Source organism: Etheostoma cragini, chromosome 16, assembly GCF_013103735.1.
Source record: "Etheostoma cragini isolate CJK2018 chromosome 16, CSU_Ecrag_1.0, whole genome shotgun sequence".
In the NCBI taxonomy this organism is placed as follows: domain Eukaryota; kingdom Metazoa; phylum Chordata; class Actinopteri; order Perciformes; family Percidae; genus Etheostoma; species Etheostoma cragini.
The window spans coordinates 17,266,780-17,288,456 of NC_048422.1; the positions used below are offsets into that span (position 1 = coordinate 17,266,780).

The 21,677-nt window shown below is 36.6% G+C and overlaps 2 protein-coding genes across 3 annotated transcripts in view; both read right to left on the minus strand.

Moving 5' to 3' along the window:
• Positions 1–1,522: 1,522 nt before the first annotated feature.
• Positions 1,523–13,519, minus strand: lman1 (lectin, mannose-binding, 1). The gene is made up of 13 exons (XM_034896618.1): positions 13,260–13,519; positions 11,907–12,061; positions 10,956–11,063; positions 10,167–10,228; positions 9,713–9,812; positions 9,421–9,544; positions 8,568–8,626; positions 8,270–8,402; positions 7,891–8,078; positions 7,418–7,497; positions 2,994–3,156; positions 2,772–2,896; positions 1,523–2,032 (listed from the first exon to the last, which is right to left on the minus strand). The coding sequence occupies exons 1-13, from the start codon at positions 13,477–13,479 to the stop codon at positions 1,996–1,998; spliced, it is 1,554 nt and encodes a 517-aa protein (XP_034752509.1). The 5' UTR covers positions 13,480–13,519; the 3' UTR covers positions 1,523–1,995.
• A 6,766-nt stretch (positions 13,520–20,285) lies between these two features.
• ccbe1 (collagen and calcium binding EGF domains 1) overlaps positions 20,286–21,677 on the minus strand; it is a 30,494-nt gene continuing 29,102 nt past the window's right edge. For both annotated transcript variants that reach the window (XM_034896786.1, XM_034896785.1), the window contains exons 10-11: positions 21,267–21,302; positions 20,286–20,800 (exon numbers count right to left, since the gene is read on the minus strand). In XM_034896786.1, the coding sequence (XP_034752677.1) occupies positions 20,525–20,800; positions 21,267–21,302 (312 nt within the window). In that variant the 3' untranslated portion in view covers positions 20,286–20,524. The remainder of the gene's footprint in view (positions 20,801–21,266; positions 21,303–21,677) is intronic.

Consider the following 21,677-nt stretch of genomic DNA (forward strand, 5'->3'; position numbering starts at 1 on the left):
CTATACCATGACTTTTTTTCTACATAACAAAGTATGACTTTTCTCACTTTTTCAGCATACTATACTATGTCTTTTTTGACATACAATACCAGGACTCTTTTTTACGTTTATGAACATACCATAGTATAACTTTTTTCATCACTTTTTTAACATATTACATTCTGAGTTTTTCTCACTATTTTCTACTTATAATACTATGTATTGTTTTTGTTTACATATTATACCAGGACATTGTTATAACTTTTTTATATACTTTACTACAGGAAAACCTTTTTGACATACTATACTATGACTTTGTATCACTTTTTTTGACACACTACACTATTACTTTTTTGACATATTGTACATGACTATGACTATATATTAGTACATGTATGGCTTTTTTTTCTACATACTAAAGTATGGCTTTTCTCACTTATTTGACATACTACACTATGTTTTTTTTAATCACTTTTCTGACATACTACACTATTCCTTTTTTTTGGCATGCTATGCTATGACTTTTTTCTAACTTCTTTCTGATGTACTACACTTTTTAAAAAACATTTTTTTAATCGTATGACCTTTCCAACACACTCCACTATAACTTTTTAAATGATTTTTTCAACATCAAATTCTATTTTTTTCTTTACTTTTTTGACATACTATACTGTCTTCTTTTCTCACTTTTTTTGACATACTATACTATGTGACTTTTTATTATTTTTTTGATTTACTATACTACAGTATAACTTTTTTCTAACTTACTACACTATGCCTTTTTTCAAACTTTTCACAACATAGTGTAACTTTAAAAAAAAATATTATTCTATACTTTTTAGACACACTATTCAATTACATTTATTACATCAAATTCTATGACCTTTTTCAACATACTAAACTAAGTTTTTTTCTTTACTTTTTTGTCACTTTTCTTGACATACTATACTATGTATTTTTTATCACGTTTTTCGACATTGAATACTATGCCTCTTTGTGATTTTTACATATTGTACAATGACTTGTTTTTGTTGTACTATACTACAGGGTACCTTTTTCAACATACTGTAATATGGCTTTTTATTAAATAAAAAAATCTTTATGACTTACTATTCCATGATATTTTGGACAATGTTATTACATTTGTACTACATCCTAGACTTTTTTCAAACATTGTGATAAACTGAAAATTTTAACAACATACTATAGTATTATTTTTTTTATATACTGACCTTTTTAGAACTACTATGCCATGACAGTTTTTTAATACATTACTATGACTTTTAGACATTTTTATGACATACTATTCTATAACTTTTTAATGACACTAATTAAGACATACTATACATTGACTTTTTATAACATTGTAATTTGCCTTTTGTGTGAATTTAAAATAAATAATTAAGTTATAAATCTACAAAAAATATAAGTACTGTAGGTGTTAACTGGAATAAACTGGAACCATGAGAGACAAACGGAAGACATGTAGAGGCATCCCTATGAAGTTAATCTCACATGATGAAATAAGCAAACACCAGAGGGATTTGGGTTTTCTGTTTATGTAAATTGTTCATGTAAATGATATGTCAGATTCTGACATGTTTGACTCAATCAAAGCTGATAAACAGAAGCAGACATCTTCTGAGTTTTCATCACCAACAGCACTATTTTCTACAAAATTGCACATTTCAAAACACAGGGATTTTTGTTTTCAGTACAGTTTCTTTGAAATGAGATTGGGGAAGATTTCGACTTTTGAAAACAACAACAAAAGGATTCCACCAACCAAAATACTGTAAGGAATATGTTACATAATAGTTGAAATACAGAGGTTTCACGACAGCATTCATACACAACGATTTACTGATCAAATTAAAAATCTGCAATTAATTTATACAAACTTTGTCAAAACCAAATTTTTCAAGTAAAATAACTTATCTGAAAATAATCTAACCAAAATAAAATTATCAAAATGGACATTTCATCATTTACACACTCTTTCAGAGATGAATTTCATCAAAAGAACTTCTTTGCTGCTGCTTCTTGTTGACTTCTACAAGAGAAAAGAAGGAGACCCAAAGCGTTAGAGCATGGAATAAAAAGTAGCATTACAAACTGTAGAAATACTCTGTTACAAGAAAATGTCCTGCATTCAAAATGTTACTGAATTAAAACCAGAAATATTAGCATCAAAATACACTTAAAGTACCAAAAGTAAAAGTACCCTTTATGCAGAATGGCTCGTTACAAATGAGTATATATTATTTTTATGCCAAGTTAAAATGCCATGTAATTCAAAAATGCAACTGCCACATGTGACCTGTTCCTTTCCTCTTTGTGTGATTTTGTCTATGCTGTATTTCTGTTTCTATTGTAACTGGTGTGTCGTCTTGGCCAGGTCTCCCTCGAAAAAGAGATATCAATCTCAAAAGACTTCCTGGTTAAACAAAGGTTAAATAAAAATAAAATATCGCTGGCTTATACTTAGTGATGCATTAACGTGCAAGTATCCCTATTGTTGCAGTTGGTAAAAGTGGAGCTCATTTCAATCACTATATATATGGTCTGTAATCCATAAAAAGACATCTTACTTTATTAGTTGATTTATATTTTGTATTAATAATCTGAATCTTCAAAGGGAGTACTGTTATCAAACAAATGCAGTGGAGAACAAATAAAATATTGGCTTCCAAAATGCAGTGGTGTAGAAGTGTAAAGTAGAATAAAATGGAAAAACTCCCTTTAAATCCAAAAGCATTTGTATAGCCAACTAAAAACAACTGATGTCTTACTTGTACATGATGTAGCAGAAGAACAGGACTGACTGGATGACAATGAAGACTACAAAATGAACAGTTGATAAGCAGGAAGGCATGGCAGGCACCTCAGGGCATTTCATAACCTTGTCAGCAGGATTCTGTGAGGGAAAACATACAGAGAAGAGCACAGAGTTCAGTCAATTCTGATCCATTTTGTAAACTGCTCTTTAAGAGGTTCCACACTGTGATTCCTACCTGAGCATTACGCTGGACCAGGTGCTCCACGTCCCTTCTGACCGTGTGCAGATGCTCCTTGATGTCGTTGAAGTGCTGAATGCTCTCGTATGTTCCCATACTTCCTGCATTACCCTGGTGTTGGGTCAAGCTGATCTGTTTCATTGACTCATGAAATGAGTTTCTGCAGTGACAAAAAGAAGACACACAAGTTCCCGTAGGAGCAAAAAAACATTAAAGTGCTCATATAATGCTAATTTTCAGATTCATGCTTGTATTTAGAGGTTGCACTGGAATAGGTTTACGTGGTTTAATTTTCAAAAAACACCATATTTTTGTTGTACTGCAGCTCCTCTTATCACCTTGTGTGTTGAGCTCTATGTTTTAGCTACAGAGTGAGGCATCTCACTTCTGTTCCATCTTTGTTGGGAGTCACACACACGCACAGTACTTAGGTAAGCACTACAAGCTAATCACAAGCAGAATATGAGGGTGTGCCACGCTAGCAGCTAGGCGAGAATTATAACGTGTGTTACAAAGTGATGCACGTTTGTCAAGGAAGTAAAGACTGGACTACAATAGTTATGTTTGGAGCAGTTTGTGAACAGTGTTTTCTGTTGTAGATGCAAAAAAAAAAAAGATATATAACACAAGAAATTAAAGGGAAAAAGCAAAAAAGCATAATATGAAACCTTAAATACGGCAACTGCTTCCCCATCTTTAGTGCAACCGCAGTTTAATACTAAATAAATATCTCTGCAACATATTTACTTTTGAAAATTTGAATCATGTGTTGAGTGAATCCATGTTGGGAAACATGATGTACAGTAAATATGCTGTGTGGTATAATTTATTTACTGTAATACAAATTGTCCAAAATTAATCTTTTAATCCCTATTCACTAGAGGATACATATTCTCAAAGTTTGAAAAACAGAAAATTACCATCTGATAAAAGAGGTCATGATTGCTGAATTAATCCCTTATAAAAACATGTTCTTACAACAGATTACAAGTACAGGAGGATAAGAAACAGATCACAGAGGAAGGCTATCGGGAATCCAGAGTCTTGTCATAATGCTAAAGACAAAATAAAAAAGCACATGAAATTCATGGTGAATGTATTGTTTCATTGAGTAAAGTCAAGAGGCCTTAAGTCTTTCGAATGTTAGAAAGGGAGAGAAAATGTTTTAAAACTCTAAATAACAATAAAAAGGCCTGGTTCTTCTGGGTCTGCTCTTCTGGTGAGCAAAACACTGGTTTTGTTTGAATAGTTCTCTTCTCAATAGCCAAATGTTTTCACCTGTACTGGTCGCCTAGCTAATGAGGAACTTAATTGTCCACAATGGGGACAACTGATATTGGTTTTGTGTGTGATCAGACAAAAAAAGTGGGCATCATTTTTGAGTTACAGTATTTTTTATTATGAATTTCCTCATTGTGGGTCTCTGAGATGATATCTATTTATGCGCCTATCCAAAGTAACTGCTACCGTTTACACATTTTTTATTGTTTACACATTTCTTAGTTACCTCTGTCAAACCAAAATGTAATAAATATCCTACCAGAACCCATAAAGCACACTAATTAAAAACATGTTATATATATTGTTGAAACTATACAAAAACCTGTGTAAAATTGACATTTTGTTGTTTTACCAATGGCAGTGATTTCCAGATGCGTGGCGTTTGAGGTTGCCAATGCCAGGCAGCAAAGACTCAAGCATTTTTCCCAAAAAATGTCAAACTATTCCTTTAAGTTTGAGGTTGAGAGAAGCGGGAGTTACGGTTGAGAGGGTTAAAAGTCACTACTAATATCTGCTTAGGTAATAGGGGTATGTTTCTATAGTAATATTTGTTACCTAAAACTATGATCACTCTTGCATCATTCCCTCAAGAAGACATCAAAATCTACAATCCAAAACAATTACTGTTGTGGCTCACCAGTAATAAAATGTGAAATCTTATCTTACGTATCTTCCCTTTCAATTTAATCAGCAAACAAACTACCAATACAGTGTAAACCATTTTTAGAAAAGAATGAAGACGTCTAAGCCTGGATCATATTTCTCGACAAAATGAAATTTCTTAAAGTTGATTACTTACAGGGAGAAAGCAATAAGTTTCCCTTATCATCAAAAAAACACATGAAAGACGATTATGAAGAAAAAAGTGACTAGACAAATGAAAGGAATTCCAGCAGCGTAAGTAGGAAGGCCCTAAGAGATGGATTGTGAAAAGAAATCAATTGGAGGTAAACCATGTTTGGGCTGCGTATGACAGATGTATTTTAAGACGACTAATCTGATAAGGACTAAATGGTGCTAAGTTGGTAGCCTTTTCTTGCTCGGCCACATGGCTGAGGTCTGAAAGGCAGGACAGGGATGACATATAAACAAAATCTAATTTGTTTTACAGAGAGGGGAAAACAAAATCTCCCTTGAGAAAGTAAGTGAGCATTTATTAAACCCTACATCTAATCTTCATCTGCTACAAGTGACCCATTTATGAGCAGAAAGCCCTCCTTGGAGTCTGAGATGAAGTCCTATCATGTGTGTTTAAAAGATGAGCCAGGATAAATTGAGAGTTTAATCTACAAAGTAATACAGATCAGTCGCTCACATTAGCACATTAGAGGGAGCAGCTGCAGCCTTTTGCCAGGGTCTCAACTGGCCATCAGCTTACTCATGTTCACCTCTGATAATGTGCTTTCTTACAACTGAATTATTACAGAAACTCTGTTGTTCACTGCCATCTATACAATTCACTTATAGAAAGGTAGAAATAGAAGAAATGAGACCCATAAGGGACAGTTTGGGTTCTTGTGAGTTATGGGTCAACAATAAAATAAAGAAAATCATGTATGCAAAATCATTTGAGGATGAATGTCCTGTTGGATTTAGGGCAAATAAACAGCTTGGTTCTTTTATGATACATGAGACCAAGAGATTAATGTTACATAAAATAAAATATTTAATATCTTGTGATTTTGATTAATTCTTAATGCGGGTGTGTTCAAATTAAGAGACATAATCAAACTGGGACCACGGGACAAATATGCTGTTGTTAACCTATTAAACACATTTTTTTTTAGACAATTAATGTTTTTAGAAAGAGGACAAAGTGCTGACGTAAATTTAAGAATTCAAGACCAAGACAATTACAAGCTGAACACAGGACCAGCTGGATAATTTGTAACTTAATCACTGGCATAATAGAGAGTAACATCAATTAAAATCCCCCCACAAATTTATGAGAATAGTTTTGTTTTTAAATCCGCTGCATGCTCAAAATGACTAAGCCTACAAGCACCCTAGGAAAGCAATACAAAAGCACAAACTCTAAACATTAAAAAATTTAAAATCCTGTCATGGAAGGGACACCATCAAAAAAGCTCTTAATTTGCATCATCTCAGCATTAAAAACATGTTAAGCTTTGGTCACCTCACGGTGCCCAGGGTTAGGGTCATGTGCCAAGAATCAGTCCTTACCGCAGTTGTCCTGGTTTGATTTCACCTGACGGTCCTTTCCTGCATGATATCTCTTAAGTCACCTTTTGGGGTTTTCACATGGCTAAAATATTTAGGCTGCTAATAAACTGTCTGAGAACACGTCCAAACTTCTGCAATAAGTCCAGTTTTTATCAGGTGTAAGTTATGAAACTACCAAGTCAAGTCAGAGACCAGGTCCAGTTGAAACCAAGTCAAGAACGAGTACAGATTACATAAATCAAGACTATAATAGTTAATAGTGTCCAAGGTTAATATGGTAATTAAGGAGTTTTGTACAACTGATCCCAAATCTGCAGCTAGGACAAGAAAAGACAATTCCGAGTCCAACAAGGTACTAGACCGTGATAAGTGCAAGAATTCAACAAGGTGGACTAGAGGCCAGACTTAAGTACTACAACCACGGTACTTAATAGGGGTGTTACAATTAAATATTGCATCTATGCATCACGATGGACGGTTCTGATGCAGTGACAGACCATAATTAATTATTGACTAATGATGTTGCTTGTTGATTTTCCGGTCGCTGTTTTAATTTTTATTTAAAAAGTTAAAATAAAAAGTAATCAATGTTTTTATTTAAATCACAACAAATGAGTAACATGGTTATACTCTAAGATCGAGGCAGTGTGACGATTATCCCATTTAGTGCCACGGCTTTCAGCGTGTGAGTGAGTGAGTGAGTGAGTGAGTGAGTGAGTGAGTGAGTGAGTGAGTGAGTGAATGTTGCTGCAGATGGATTATCAGGCTGGCAGATACCTGTGATGTTGCAGCCACTGCATCCTGAGATTAAATATGATTTGAGGGATTTAACTGCCAGGATTTCTCTTGTTTTTCTCGAGTATCACAAATTCTCTTATGTTAAAAACAACAGCTAGTTTTTAAGACTGACCAAACATCAAAAACAATGATTATTGACAACAACTGTTGTTTCTTACCTCAGTTCATTCAGACTTTTGAGAACCTCCTGCTGGGTGGTTATGACAGTGCCCAGCTGTTGTTGACCGACAGTATCCACCTACAAGAGAAAAACAGCACAATGGTCTAACGGTTAAACACTCCAGGGTCCATATTTGAGAAAGCAGTCATAAAAAAAGTTTGATGAATAAATTAGTTGTGATAACCTGTCATAAAAAACTGTTAACGTCAGGAAGAGTACACAGAAATGATTCTGGAGTGAATGCATTGTTTGTTTTTTTTGTTTGTTTTTTTCAAATTGCAAGTTCTCTCTTATCATCCAAATACATTTTTAAACAAATAAACTGACCAGAAATGGATCTATGCTTTGTAGAAGCAAAACCACATGTTGTTATTGGCATCCCTACATTTGTGTTTGTGTGAAAAATGATACATGCTATTTTAGATGATTTACGAATCCTGTAACATCTTTGTGTGCATCTCATGTGCAGACCTGTCCCGACTCAGCATTGGTCCCCTTCTTGGCGACCTCGTCGGTGATGACAGAAACATATCGCCGCTGCTCATCCAGGATCATAGCGAGCTGCCGGTGGAGCTGTTTGATCTCCAGATGGATCCGGTTCTGGCCTTCAAAAACCTGACGGATCTCCCGGTCATTCACGCTCTCATACAAGTCCTCAACTGAAGAGGATACACAGATTAAAACCAATTAAAACAAAACCTACAAACCTTTCATGAGATATTGTAATGTTTTGTGTTTTGGCTCGATCAGAGTCTATGCAGTAAAATAGATAATAAAGAGTAAATAATACTAATTTTCAACTTCATGATTCTTCTCATGATCACTTTATGATTTGCTTTTAAAAACTAACTTGGCTCTCCTTGGACGTCTGGGTGCTCTTTCTGAAACTCCTCTTTCTTTTTGTCGAGCTCTTGCTGAAAGATCTGAAATTCCTCCTGGTACTTGTCCTTCTCTTCCTTAGGAATCTCAGAATCAGGTGGGGGCTTCAGTGGGAGAGACAAAAAAAACACTCTGTGAACTCAATAGAGGCTGTTCTTAGGCTATGTTGTGCACATACATGCATGCGCACACAGAGACATACAGCTAGAGAAAAGTGAACCGGACACAGGATTGTGAAAGCATTAGGAGCTCTAGTAAAATGTAGATACCGGTTGCTGGCCTGGCTCTGTGAGGCTGAACAACAAGAAGGACAAAACATCGTGGTCATCTGATGGAAGAAAGACATTCTCAATTAGAAAATGAACATAAATTAACAAATTTTAAATTATGGTAGCACATGTCATTACTGCATGTTAATAACAAGGTTAAAAGGGGGTATAAGTTTGAGGACAAGGGTGATTATGGAGTAATTACAGAGTAATATCTTGGTTATAAAAATGGTAATGTCATTTTCTGAAACAGGGGACTAGCAGTTCAGAAACATGAGAATAAAAGTGTTTATTTAACAAAGTAATGGGGTAACAACAATAAAAAAACAATTATGTTTTATGAAGGTAAAACTTTAATAATGGCGTAATATCAATTTAAAATCTGTTTAGAGAGTCATAATGGGGGGATGATAAGGTGTTGAAATATGCTGAGGAAAAGGAGGATAACAGAACTATTGATAGAGTATTACGCTCATGATAATGAGACAATAACTCGTGGAAGTAATTTCAGAAAAGAAAAAATGTATTTAGTATATTGCCTTTATATAAAATGCAAAGCTGCCTGTTTGTATTTATTTCCTTACATTTTATTTATTTCATAACAGTCCTTTGATGGAAACGCATACAGAAGTTACTGTGGAGTCCACACTCATCCGCCTGTTCACGCCTCCACACTAACAGTTTAAATGAATGATTATGTATTTTTTGCTCAGGTGTGAAAACTAGTCTGGTATCTAAATGGCTCAAGAGGGACTTTTTTTTAGTAAGAGGACTACAGAGTACTAGAGAATACTCAATACTCACATTTAACTCACAACTTGAAAGCTTTCCAGTACAGAGAAGGGAATATTACCTGCTAAACCCCCAGTGGCAGCTGAAATGCCAAAGAAGCCCTCATTGGGAATGATCATGTTGTCCACCTTTGTGCAGAACTCATAGTCCTCTCTGTCTGGAGTGAAACCGTTGTTGATCATGACCTGAGGAGGAAGACAGAATAAGGATGCAGCTAAACAAAACATCACTGACTGCGTTATCATCATTATGTGACATTTTGAAAGCGGTGTTGATTGTTAACGAGGTAGAGTTGCCTCTTTTTCTCTTCATATGGATAGGTCATAATAACTCTTGTTTATGGTTTCTCCTACCGTCAGCGTCTTCTTGTAGTACGTTATTTTGGCTCGGACAGGATAGGGTTTGTTGCGGAAGTCTCGTAAACACGTGCCGAGGGCTTGTGTGGTGCCGTCACTGGATCAAAACAACATTTTGAGACAAAACTTAACAATCCACATAAACACTCAACACGGGCGGAGGAAAAACACAGTATGGTGATAAGAGTTTATTAAATAACTGAATAACATTAATGCCCATGTATGTTTTTGTAAACACGTGTTAAGTGGTACATTAAACAGTTTGAATTCTGAGACAAACTGAAATGGCACTGGAAAAGTGATTTAAAGCTTTCACTGGCCCGGGGGAGATTAGGAAAGACAGAGGATTATTTACTTTCCAAGCAAATATAATCATATTTCCTAATCTTCTTTAAGTTGAATTTTGAGTTGGTGATGACATCTGAGCAACGCAAAAGAAACGTTTACTTACTTTTGATGGTCATAAACAAGGTTGCCATTGTTTCCCACAACAACTATAGCGGGGTTATTTTTCTGGAATAAAGATGGAAGAAAACAAGGAAACCCATTAATCCTTTTTCATCTGATGACCAGAGGTGGCTTTGCTTTTAGGTAATCTCTTAAAATAACAATCCCATACCTGAATACATAATATTCAAATGTGAGATAAACAGAGCTATGAAGCTATGAATTTGTTTTACATGACAGCAACCTATTGCCTAACTACTCATAAATATATCTACCTTCTACTACTTTTTACAAAATATAAAGAATAAATATTTCATTTTTACTACAACTTCATAAGGTTCAACGAAGAGAAAAGGAAAACTTGTACATGTGTTTTTGTTTTAGGTTTCTTATAACCCCCAAAATGAGCCCAAACTAATATTTAAAGGCAGAGTGAGTAGGATTTGTCTGTTGCCAGCAGATGAAAGCCAACTCCAAATCTATTCTCGTTTTGGAACAAGATTCGTCTGCTTGGCATTTCAGCGCGTTATATGTGCATTTGTCTTGGTGCTGTGTTCACCATTTTTGTGGCTTCCTCTTGGATGTATGCTGGCACATGGTCCCTTTGTTTTTATAGGATTTACAGATTCATATTTACAGGTTAAGGCCACCTAAAAAAAATGCATTTTTTGCTAAGGTTTTGTCATGACAAGTTATGGTTAGTAATGTGTTGTGAGTGACACTCTTATGTGGATACCTTCAAGTAAAGTGTTACCCAATCATTGATAGTTATGGCTAAAGAATGAAGACCAACCTTTCCATCATTGTCAAAGGAGTCAAAGAAGATTCCAACCCCATTCCACTGGTCGGCAGCGCCGTACACCGGACCGTCGAGGCCTTGTACGGTGGTGAACCACAAAGCCTGGTAGGCAAAGAGAATGTGGGAAGTTTCTGTCAGTGCGCTTTACAAAACAAAAGTCAGTGGCCATTTTCCTTTGCAATTGTTTTTGGATTTTCCTCTTCTTACGAATGATTTAAGCCAGGTCAACGGTGAAACAGGGAATGTGGGAGAAAATACCACAGGTATTTACTGTATGTGTTTAAGTACAGCTGTAAATGGATCTTCCCACTTTGACATGATTAAATCATCCAGTGGCATGTTTTAACTCATCAAAGCAATATTATAGAATGTATGTTAAAAACGTTAAGCTGCCTGTGCAGCACAAGCTATCTGAAGATTTAGTTTATGCTGTTCAGCTGTCAGGTGAGGAAACGTTTATATAAACTGTTTGCCTGACACACCTCATGAAACAGGAAATGCACCTTCTCTCAAAATACTGTTTCAATATGCAACCGGAATATTTTATTTACCTGTTGTCACAGGAGGTCTCGTTACAGGTCATCTTTATTTCTTACATCAACATGGTCAACACGTAGGTTCGGTTTATTCATCAATCATGAGATTGGAAACCATTTGGCTGTAAGGTCGTGGATTAAGAGTAAACTCCGGGGTAGTGAGATTAGGGCTGAATATCGTTTGAAGATGTCAGAGTCAGTAAAATAGCTAAATTTCTGTAACAAGCCCAACCCAATGCTTCCTCAGTTTGGGGAATATTAATATGTGTACTTTTCATTCATTGCTCTACTGACATAAAATATAACAGTGAAATAATAAGTTAGTAATAACGACGGTGATAGGAAGTGCATTAGCAAGATGAAAAGGATAACACATTGCCTAAAAGAAAACTGAGCTGCCTGTCCTTACCAAACCGTCCGCTCCCATCCGGCCTCTTCCAGACACTCTGAAGGTCACCTCGGCCTCCCAGTTGTCAAAGCTGACTTTGTTTTTTGTCCACACAGAGCCCTTCTGACTCCTGAGGGATGTTGTAATGCGCACCTGGTCTGCACTAGGAATAGCATCTTGGATGGAGAAGAGGGACGGAGAGAATAAGCAGGATTTTAGTAGCATGTTATGTTCAATGATCACTAAGAAAATAATATCCTACTAAACCATCTACACAAATGTCAACAACATATGTGGGGTTTTGTCAAAACCACATGCACACAAAAGTGGTCTGCGTCTCCTTCTTCCACTTAAGCTGATGCGAAAAACTCATCCTCGTTACCTTGTCGTATTGTTATCATAAACCAGCATCATCAGGGTGTGCCAACTCTAATCTTCTAACTGCCTCAGTACCAGATTCACAAACTGCAGAACATTTTCCCCAGATTTGATTGTATATGTCATATATGTTAATGTCACTGCTTTACTTTTCTCTGTTTCATATCATTTTAACTTGAGTAACGTTGGGTTTTGCAGTGATGGACCAATAAAACAAGAATTTTGTTCTGGAAATTTCTGATGGGCGTTGTTTTCACGTCTCCATTTTTTCACCATTTTATAGACTTTACAGTGGATTAATCGATAAATCAATCAAATATTTGGGTCAAAATTACCTAGTTTTAGTTTTTTACTTAAAATCAAAATGTCCCCACTTTGAGTCTAGACTTTTTATACCACCCCCCACATCTCTCTCCCCTAGCTTCCTGTCCGCTCTATATTGTCCTCTCTAACAAAGGAGAGAAAATGTCCCCAAAAGATTCTTTATGTCAGCTTTTACACTAGGAAATTGACAGACTAATCAGCAGACTAATCATCTTAAGTTATGGCCCTAAATCAATGCTGATTTGAAGTGTTATCTCATTCTGCATCTTATTGAATGCTCATATCTGCAACTAGACAACTCACAGTGTGATGCAAGAATCCAAAGGGCCATCTGTGCAGGAGGAAAGTTCACTTGAGTTGCATGCGTCTGCACAGACTCTCACAGACAGTCTGCGCCTTTTACGTGCTGGTTTTAATCAGCCATGGACACGTTTGAATAGGGCTGTAACTCTGCCATTAAAGCTAAGGTGCTAAAATGTGTCCTCGGTTCCGTTATAAATGAATGCACGAAGCAAACCATTTCTGCAACATCCTTAGCGGAAACACGTCAGTTATAAACCGTCCAAACATGACCGGCTTCAGCTGTTCTCTCATCTTGATACATGAGGGTTTTAAGTTCAAACAACAGAAAACCAGAAGCTCTGTGATGTTGACAGCTGGATGCAAACTTACTTCCAGTGTGAATCCAAAACGGAATGTTGCCGTCGGTCTGAGACAGGTGCGGTCCTTTGAAGCTGTATTTGTACTCAAACCGGCGGTGGGGGAGCTCTTCTGACGTCGAGGCACCGGCGGCGATGTCAGCGACACTGCGGTGAAATATTAACGTTGTGAGAAAAGTTAATATCAACACACGAGCGTTGGCAGCCGGGCGCCAAGCAATGGACACCGCCATGTTTCTGTATCACTGCTGACGTAGCGCTGAGGCCATGAGCATGATGGGATGTCTGTAGGGCCAACAGGGCGGTTTCTGATTGGACGGGAGGTTTTTGTTCCTTTTTCTCTCTTTTCTTCTTTTTTTTTTAAAGTTACGGCAGAGTCGACAAGGGGGTCTCATTTACGTGAAGTTGTCAGTAAAATAGATAATAATAAATAAATAAAAATACAGACATGTAATCTACATGTTTGTATATTAACCTACACATTAAGGGCATGCATGCATGGAATTTAACTGTCTATGCAAATGTAAGACCGCAACTAATGCTTTTTTTTTTCATGATTGATTAATCTTCCAATTATTTTCTTGATTAATTGTACATATTGGGAAAATGCCCATCACAATTTCCCAAAGTGCATTTGTTATTTTGGTACATTGTCAAAAATACTTCGCTATATGTTTTATAGCCTACTGATATCAGGGCTAATGCAAATGCTAATACCACTGTAAGGTAATACTGACCACTGTGATAATACTACGACTATTACGAATGCAAACACTAATGCCATTTCAGAAAATAGTCAAATATGCCCATCATAATCTCCTAAAGATGATGGTGTTATTTAATCCTCACAAATGACAAGCTGGGACTGAGATATGTTTAGCATTATTGATTGATATATGACTTAGCCTACACGATTTTTGATCATCAAAATATTTCTCCGTAATTATTCTGTTAATCGATTAATCGATTAATTATAGTCAGCTCTTATACGGATATATTTTTTAAATGTACAAAATTGTGCATGTTGAGGCTGGATTACCAACCCGACAAAGACAGTAACTACTCCAGACCCCCAGGGGCCCCACAAGCGTGTAAATTGGTTTTTAGTAATTGGTTAAACAGCCCTTTTTCAGAGAAGACCTTTGGACCTGTTAAAGTAAGAAACACACAGGTGTAAATAGTAAGAAGAAAACAAGTCTAAGAATGTCTTTTTTCCTGTGACTGTGTGTACATAATGAAAGTAAGGCTGCTTAACAGTATTTAAAAAACGTACTTTCAAAGGATGCCAATCTAATTAAGATATGTTTAGCTAATATTGAGTATATTAATAGTTTTGTATAGTGTATTTGTGTTGTGGAACATGTAAGCATTAGGCATTTTCCTTATCATTACTACATCCTGCACATATTGCACCTGGACAAAGATGTTTTATATGATACACAAATTAGCTGAATTAGCAATCGAAGAACCACAATGAAACAAGCTACAAACATATCTGTCTCAGGTAAGTCAAATCCACATAAAGGTTTTAGGCCTTTCAGCTGCTGTACAGCATCACTTGTTTTGTGCTGGACGGACTCGCTCATCAGTCTGCATGAGGTCAGAGAAAGGTTAAATGACGTAGCCGTGCTGACTGCAGTCTGAAAGTCTCAGCGGGAGACAGGAGATGACACAATAATGTGCCACTCACTTTCTATCTACTTTCACCAGCTTCTCCCTATTGCTTCTGGAGTTGCAACATCACTTTCTTTTTAGGGCCTGTGATTACGGGTTGAGAAAACAAACCCCCATAACAAAAAAGGCCATTGGGGTGCCACTAATCTAGGGATTTTGACCATTCTGGCAAACGATCAGAAAATTGCAAGGACATTTACATTTACATAATTTCCATGATTTTTGAATGACAATCACACAAATTGAAATTTGACTTATGTTTTCTTGTACCAGACAGAACAACAGGAGTTTTTTTCTGCACTAATATAACAATGTTTTCCCTCTCTGTGTTGAAGGAGGTAATGTCAAAGTAACGTAAATAAAATCCATTCTATGGCAGGAATGATGCCAACTGGACAGGAATGTCGGTTACTTATCGAACTGGCTTCATGTAGTGTTTTAAATAGTAAAGTTAGACACACTGTGAATGTACAGACATATATCAGAGAAGCTTTAGGTTGTGCAACTCTGAAAAGTGATATATTGGGACACACGCCTGATTATGAAAGATCTTGATGCTCTCTATGGAAGAATTAGGATGTGCATGAGTAGACACAGTGACTGGTTATATCATCTATAGGAAAACAAAAAAGTGCAGTACATTAAAATAAGAAATTCTCATAACTCTAGTGTAACATTTAAAACTCATGAAAAGCACTAGGTACCAGTGTAGAGAGCAGAGGAAATAGAGGCCTCTGTCCTTTGTTTGAGGAAGTCCTCATTAGAGAGTTAAACCACACTCTTTGTAAGGAAATGTAGGATTTAAATGACAACAGCATTGCTAATGGTTCCATTTACTGGTGGACAATGAGAACCTGTAGGATGTTAATGGGTCACTGAGACTGTGAATAGCCTATTACATGAGTCAGCACAAATATTTGGCCAGTGAATTATAGGATGTTGTTGTAAACGTTTTGTATTGGTTAGGGCTATTGGGGCCTGAACTATTAATATAAAAATAATACTGTGTTTTAAATATGAATTGGACATATTAGATCTATATTTTATCAATCCATACCACTGAATCTAGTTTGATCTGTTCAATCTTTAATTTAGACCACAATAAAGCTAATAACTTAAAATGTTCAACCTCACATCCACTTGCTGTGTGTATTTTGGCCATCATTTGGATGAGTCAAACTTAATGATCCACATAAGATAACACAAATATTAGTTGTGTTGTGTATGGGGCTACTTGTATCTGGAGGATCTAACGGTGTTTGTATTACCCATGTCACATTAGGGGGAAAGGGAGAGTGGCTTGTCACCTCCTGGTGTGACACTGCAGCTTAGTTAAATGAAGCCTGTTGCCTCATGGTGTTTATTCATACCTGAAAAGCACAAAGCATGCCATTATCACAAGAACAAAATGTCTGCTAAGACGACAGCAAGCTGAGGAAATGTCCTGTGGTTGAACCCACTGTGCTCTTAAGTTTACCACCATGATGCAAATCTCTAACTGGCCCTAGACAAGGAGAGCGTGGTTTAAAATACTATCTGAAGAGCTTCATTTTCTTTCAGTATTTCTGCTGTGTAAAATATGATGGAAGTCCATCCAACAGGACCCACCTATTATAGTTAAAACCAGATTTTGATCATGATGATTCCAAAATAAGATTTAATGATTACTCCACATTAGTATAGACTGGCTTTACTGCTGTTTTATTTGTTGGCCCAATTCTGCGCAAATATAGGCCACATACTCACCCTCAACAATACAGAAGGACTTAACCTTTATTTCTGATTGCTTCAACACGGTCCAGTGTGGTCCAGCCAAGAGAGGGCACTTATTGTCCACTAAGGACTTTGCCACATTCATTTGAAGAGCAGTCCTTTCTCATTATTAACAGACACACTAAACGATGGGCCCCAAACAATGCAGAACAGATCCCTTTATGCGCCCAAGTGCTCAACGTTTCAGCAACCACTGTGTGCTCTCCCCCACTCCCTCTTCTTTTCAGATACCTGCACATAAGTGAAAGATCTGGGGGACACAAAAGATATTCTCAACTTTCCTCTCCTTCCATTCTGTGAAACAGGCCCATTTTAAAGCCTTTATTTGTGCAAAGCCTCTCATTAACTCTGCTCATGCTGCCTCCCTCGGCTTGCCATTGCTTAAGTACTGGGTGTTGTAAAAAAGCTACCAATTAGTCCCTCATCAGCTCCAATTAGAGGAGACAAAGCCTGAGTAAAGATAACTCAATGAGAGGGAGAGGTGGAAGGGTGAAGGCCATCTATGTGTGTTTCTGTGTGAGTTTGTGTACATGTGTGTAGCCCGGCCCGGCTCAACATAGTTTGTAATCATTGAAGAACTTGTAGCCATTCAGTGTGACCCACTGCAGCACAGGTCCATTCACTCTCCAGGCTCCTCAGCAGACCCTTTTCTCAGGGCCAAGTGTTGTTATGCTGGGAAGACAGGCCCCCCAGGAGTCCCAGAAAGAGAGCCATTCAATCCTCTCTACCTGCTTGCAGCATATAAAGCACTTAAGGCCAGGCCAATCTCTCATTATTGTCTCTTTCACTCTCAATACTTCCTTAAACTTAGGCCCCAACAAGAGCAAGCCCCGTTAGAGGGGGAAATAGGGGGATGTATGTTAAGGGCGTGCCTTTCACCTCATTAGAATTGAATTTGCACTGTCTTGTAATTATGTCGGAGGGCAACAATGTATTTTTTTCATCATAATCTTCAGTGAATGGGGGATTTTTGGGGCAGTTAATTTGGTGCCCACACTAATGCATTAATTAATGAATTGGGTAACACTAATTTTCTCTATGCTGCCTCTCTCTGTTTGTTTCCTCTTTCGGTGTCTAACAGTTCTGGGCAGCCATAACTAATTAAATTACCTCATTAAGGCCATTACAGCAGCACAGAAACCCACTCATTCATTTGGTTATTAAACATTTTCTTTGGAAAGGGGCTGCGGGTGTTCTCATTCAGTGTTGCATCTTTTTGTGGGTAGTTCTAAATAATGAGGGGGACAAGCAGGGAGATATAATTAGGAACAAGGGGGCACTTCAGCAAATATTGGAAATCTTTTAAGGCTTGCCCTATGATGGTGATTAATTACTTCCAGAAGAGATTTTGCAGACATATATTGCCAAGTTTTTTTCAGACAAAATCACCTAAGCTTGTTAAAAGGATGTGCACAGGACTTTAATTTCGGCCCCTCTTTAATCTTTAATCACGTACTGTTCTCTGAAAATGGGCTCATTGTGCAAATATGCAACATGTAAACAATGATGTCATGTTTAACGAAGCTGGCGTCTGACTGTTTTGAAGGCCTTCTTGGCATGCGCTAAAAGAAATTCAAAAGTGTTTTTTTGTTGTGTTGTTGATGAAATTATGAGTAAAATTGCTATAGATTATTATGACAACACAATTCTTAGTTTTCCTTGACATCAAACAGCGTGGATGATGTCTATTTGAAATGTTCAAATGTCATGTATTGCTTCTTAAAGTGTATTAAATGGGTCTTTTTCAGTTAATGTTGCTGGTGGCAGCCCAATTTGTTGTCAAACAATCTTTAAAAAGTATAGTTAGTATAAACCTAGTTCCATAAGAACATCTTACAGTCATCGAGTTGGAAAATAAACAAGAAAACAGTCGTTACCCATGCTGAGTGGACATTTCCACAAAGCGTTATTCATAATCGGGTTTTGATTATCTTCATGTGCATCTGTGTGAACTACACTGCATCGTCTGAGTTCACTGAATACTGTGTGCTGTGCATCACTCAGAGGGGAGGAATCACACAGGACACATTGAATCTGACTGAGAAATGACTGCCATCTAGTGGAGTTAAAGGAGTACTGAATGACACAAAGAAATATCAGTAAAATATGTAAAGTATCAAAGAATGACCCCTTTGAGAGGGTCACTCGATCATGTGTGGAATTATTATTGATACAGTAACAGGTAAGCAACATTTTTATATTGTAGATGCTCAGGTGAAGTCAAATTAACCACTTACAATTTGATCAAGAATAGATTCATTGATAATAAAAAAGCTCATTAGTTGTTGCCTGATTAAATATATAATGGATTTTTCATTTAATTAAACATATTTTAACTAAAGCTTTTATAGTAGTGGAGTAAAGGATAAAGTGGCATCAAAAGAAAAAACTCAAGTAACTCAAATTGTACTTGAGTAAATTTTCTTCATTACAGTCTACTACACCCTTTCACACATCATTTCACGCGGTGTGTTTTTGGTCATATGTATTTATCAGAGCTTATCAGTGGTTAAAGAAGTGTTTAGATATGTTACTTAGGAAAAGTAGCAAAGGATACACCATTACAAGTCAAATTCTTTAAGGGAAAGTTTTACCAGCAAAATGCACTTAAAGTAAAAGTACTTATTTAGTCGACAATGACGTTATAAACACCTAATGAAACAAAATTAATAATGATGATAATAAATTAGCTGTAGAAGTTGGACCCGTGCTGATGACCAAGACGTAGGGTTTCTTGAGCTGCCTGTTTTAGATGTTAGATCATGTTCTTATGAAAATAAGAATGACATCACCTTGTTTTGGTAAAGGTCCCAGAGATTATGTCTGCAATTTCTCTTTGTCCAAATAAAGGACAGAGTGAGATGTAAGTTATGAGTAAAAGGGATCCGGGTGAACAAAAAGGGTGAAACAAACCAAGTTTATGACTTCAGGAAAGGCTTAAACACATCACAAACACATTTGATCCATTCTATCTCTCCACTCTTTTAAAAATGCCCAGTTTTCCAATTACAGTTCCAATTGTACCGGTTCATAATCCTCTACGATACCATAATACGTCTTCTAATGTTATTCATATCCAGTTTCATTCTCACTCCGGCTCAAACTTGAGTATAACTGACTATGATGTTTTTTTGTGTCTGTTTTCATTTTGTTTATTGCTGTGTCTATTGTGCTTGGACTGTTCATTTATTTACCCAGTGGAAAAAGAGATGCTGCATCTCAAGAGGTTACTCCTAATAAATACATTTTCAACAATAATGCAAAATGACCCAGAAGTATCTTTGAGAATGTCTCCCTCTGGTGGAGAACTATCAGTCAACTATGATCCACACAGCCATCCAAACTGCATCTATCTTTTCACCTACTTATGTAAGTACATAATCATCACCCATCTGTGTTCAGCTTTTTTGTTTATTTTTTTACATTGAATAAAAAAATCAATTTCCTTGTATGTCCACGTAAAACATGCTTGGCAACGTGGCAATGCATGTATTCTTTTCCATCTTCTCCCAATTCTAATGTCAGTTGGTTCATTATTTAGGGTCAACAAAATAATATAATGTCATAAAGTGAAGAGGTAAAAAATTGCTTTCATGAGAGACTTGTTTAATGTGCTGTGAAGGAACCACATGTTTTAAAAAAACAATATAGAATTAAAAAAAAAAAACTGTCTACTAATTTTCTTAAAAAATATTCACACAAATTCACGTATATATATCATACAAAAATAAAAATCTGATTGACAGGAATACAGTACATTCTGTTTAAATAAAAGAAAAGACAACCACTTCAATATTTACACCTGACAATAAGTATTTAAATTTACTCTCTTTAAATATTCCAGTCAAAGTCTGTTCTCTCTTGCGCTGGTTTCCTCTTCTTGTTCCTCTTAGACCCCCCACCTGTTCGAGCTGGAGGCTCCTTGTAGTCCTCACCTGAGCCTGTATCCAGATTGTCCTGGTTGTCCCGCCAGCTGTCAGGGACTGCAGGAAAGTCCTCTCCTGGAGAGTGCAACGGTCGACCGTACACCTTGCTCTGCAGGTCAGCGATGTCGTTACGGATGTCTGCCATCAGGAGAAGCAGGAAATCAAAGGAGCCTGGAGGGCCCTGGGGGTCGAGAACGACAAAAACTAATTCATTTACAAATAATATATGTAAATAACATAATAATAATGAAAATAATAATAACGTAACAAGATTTATTACCTTACAAATTTGTGAACATAATTTAGCTTACTTACTTCTTTTTAAGATGGAAAGATTACATTTCTCTATATTTATCCCAACAGAAATCCAGCTGATCAATGGACTGTCTGCGACAGACCACTGGCTACTGAGTTTTTTCTTATGATTTGTTAACGTTAGCACTGTCAGTGTTTATCTAAGAGGATAATGCTTACTCTGTACTGGATACTATTTACTTTGAGTCTGACAGTATCATTAACTGTGTCTAATGTCCACAAAAGTCCATAGTCGTCTGTTTTTCAGAAATGGTTTTGTTTAACTGTATTGTTCTGGATAATGGTAACAAGGTACAATAGTGTGGCATCAATATAGATAGGCAGAATCTTACTGGTGGTCCGACTGGCCCAGGAGCTCCTCGATCCCCCTGGGGAAACAAGAAAATATTTAGCTTACATGAATTACAGTGGGGGGAAAGCACGAGAAGAATTCATATAATTTTAGTTAGTGAACTTCCTTTTAACAGAGCTAGATGAAGGGAGAGAAATCTGAGAGTAACCATGCCTGATTTAACAACCAGTAAATAAGCAAGCATATCATTTTAATGAAATATGTTTTGTTAAAGATTAAAATCAGTTTAGACTTAGTATTATTGCCTCAGCCAGTTAAGGTATAGTTTGACATTTTGGGGAAAAAAGCTTATTCGCTTTCTTGCCCTAATTTACAACATCACATTCATGTCATGAGAGTGGTATTGATCTTCTCATTAACATTTCGGCAAGAAACTAAATAAGAGTATTTC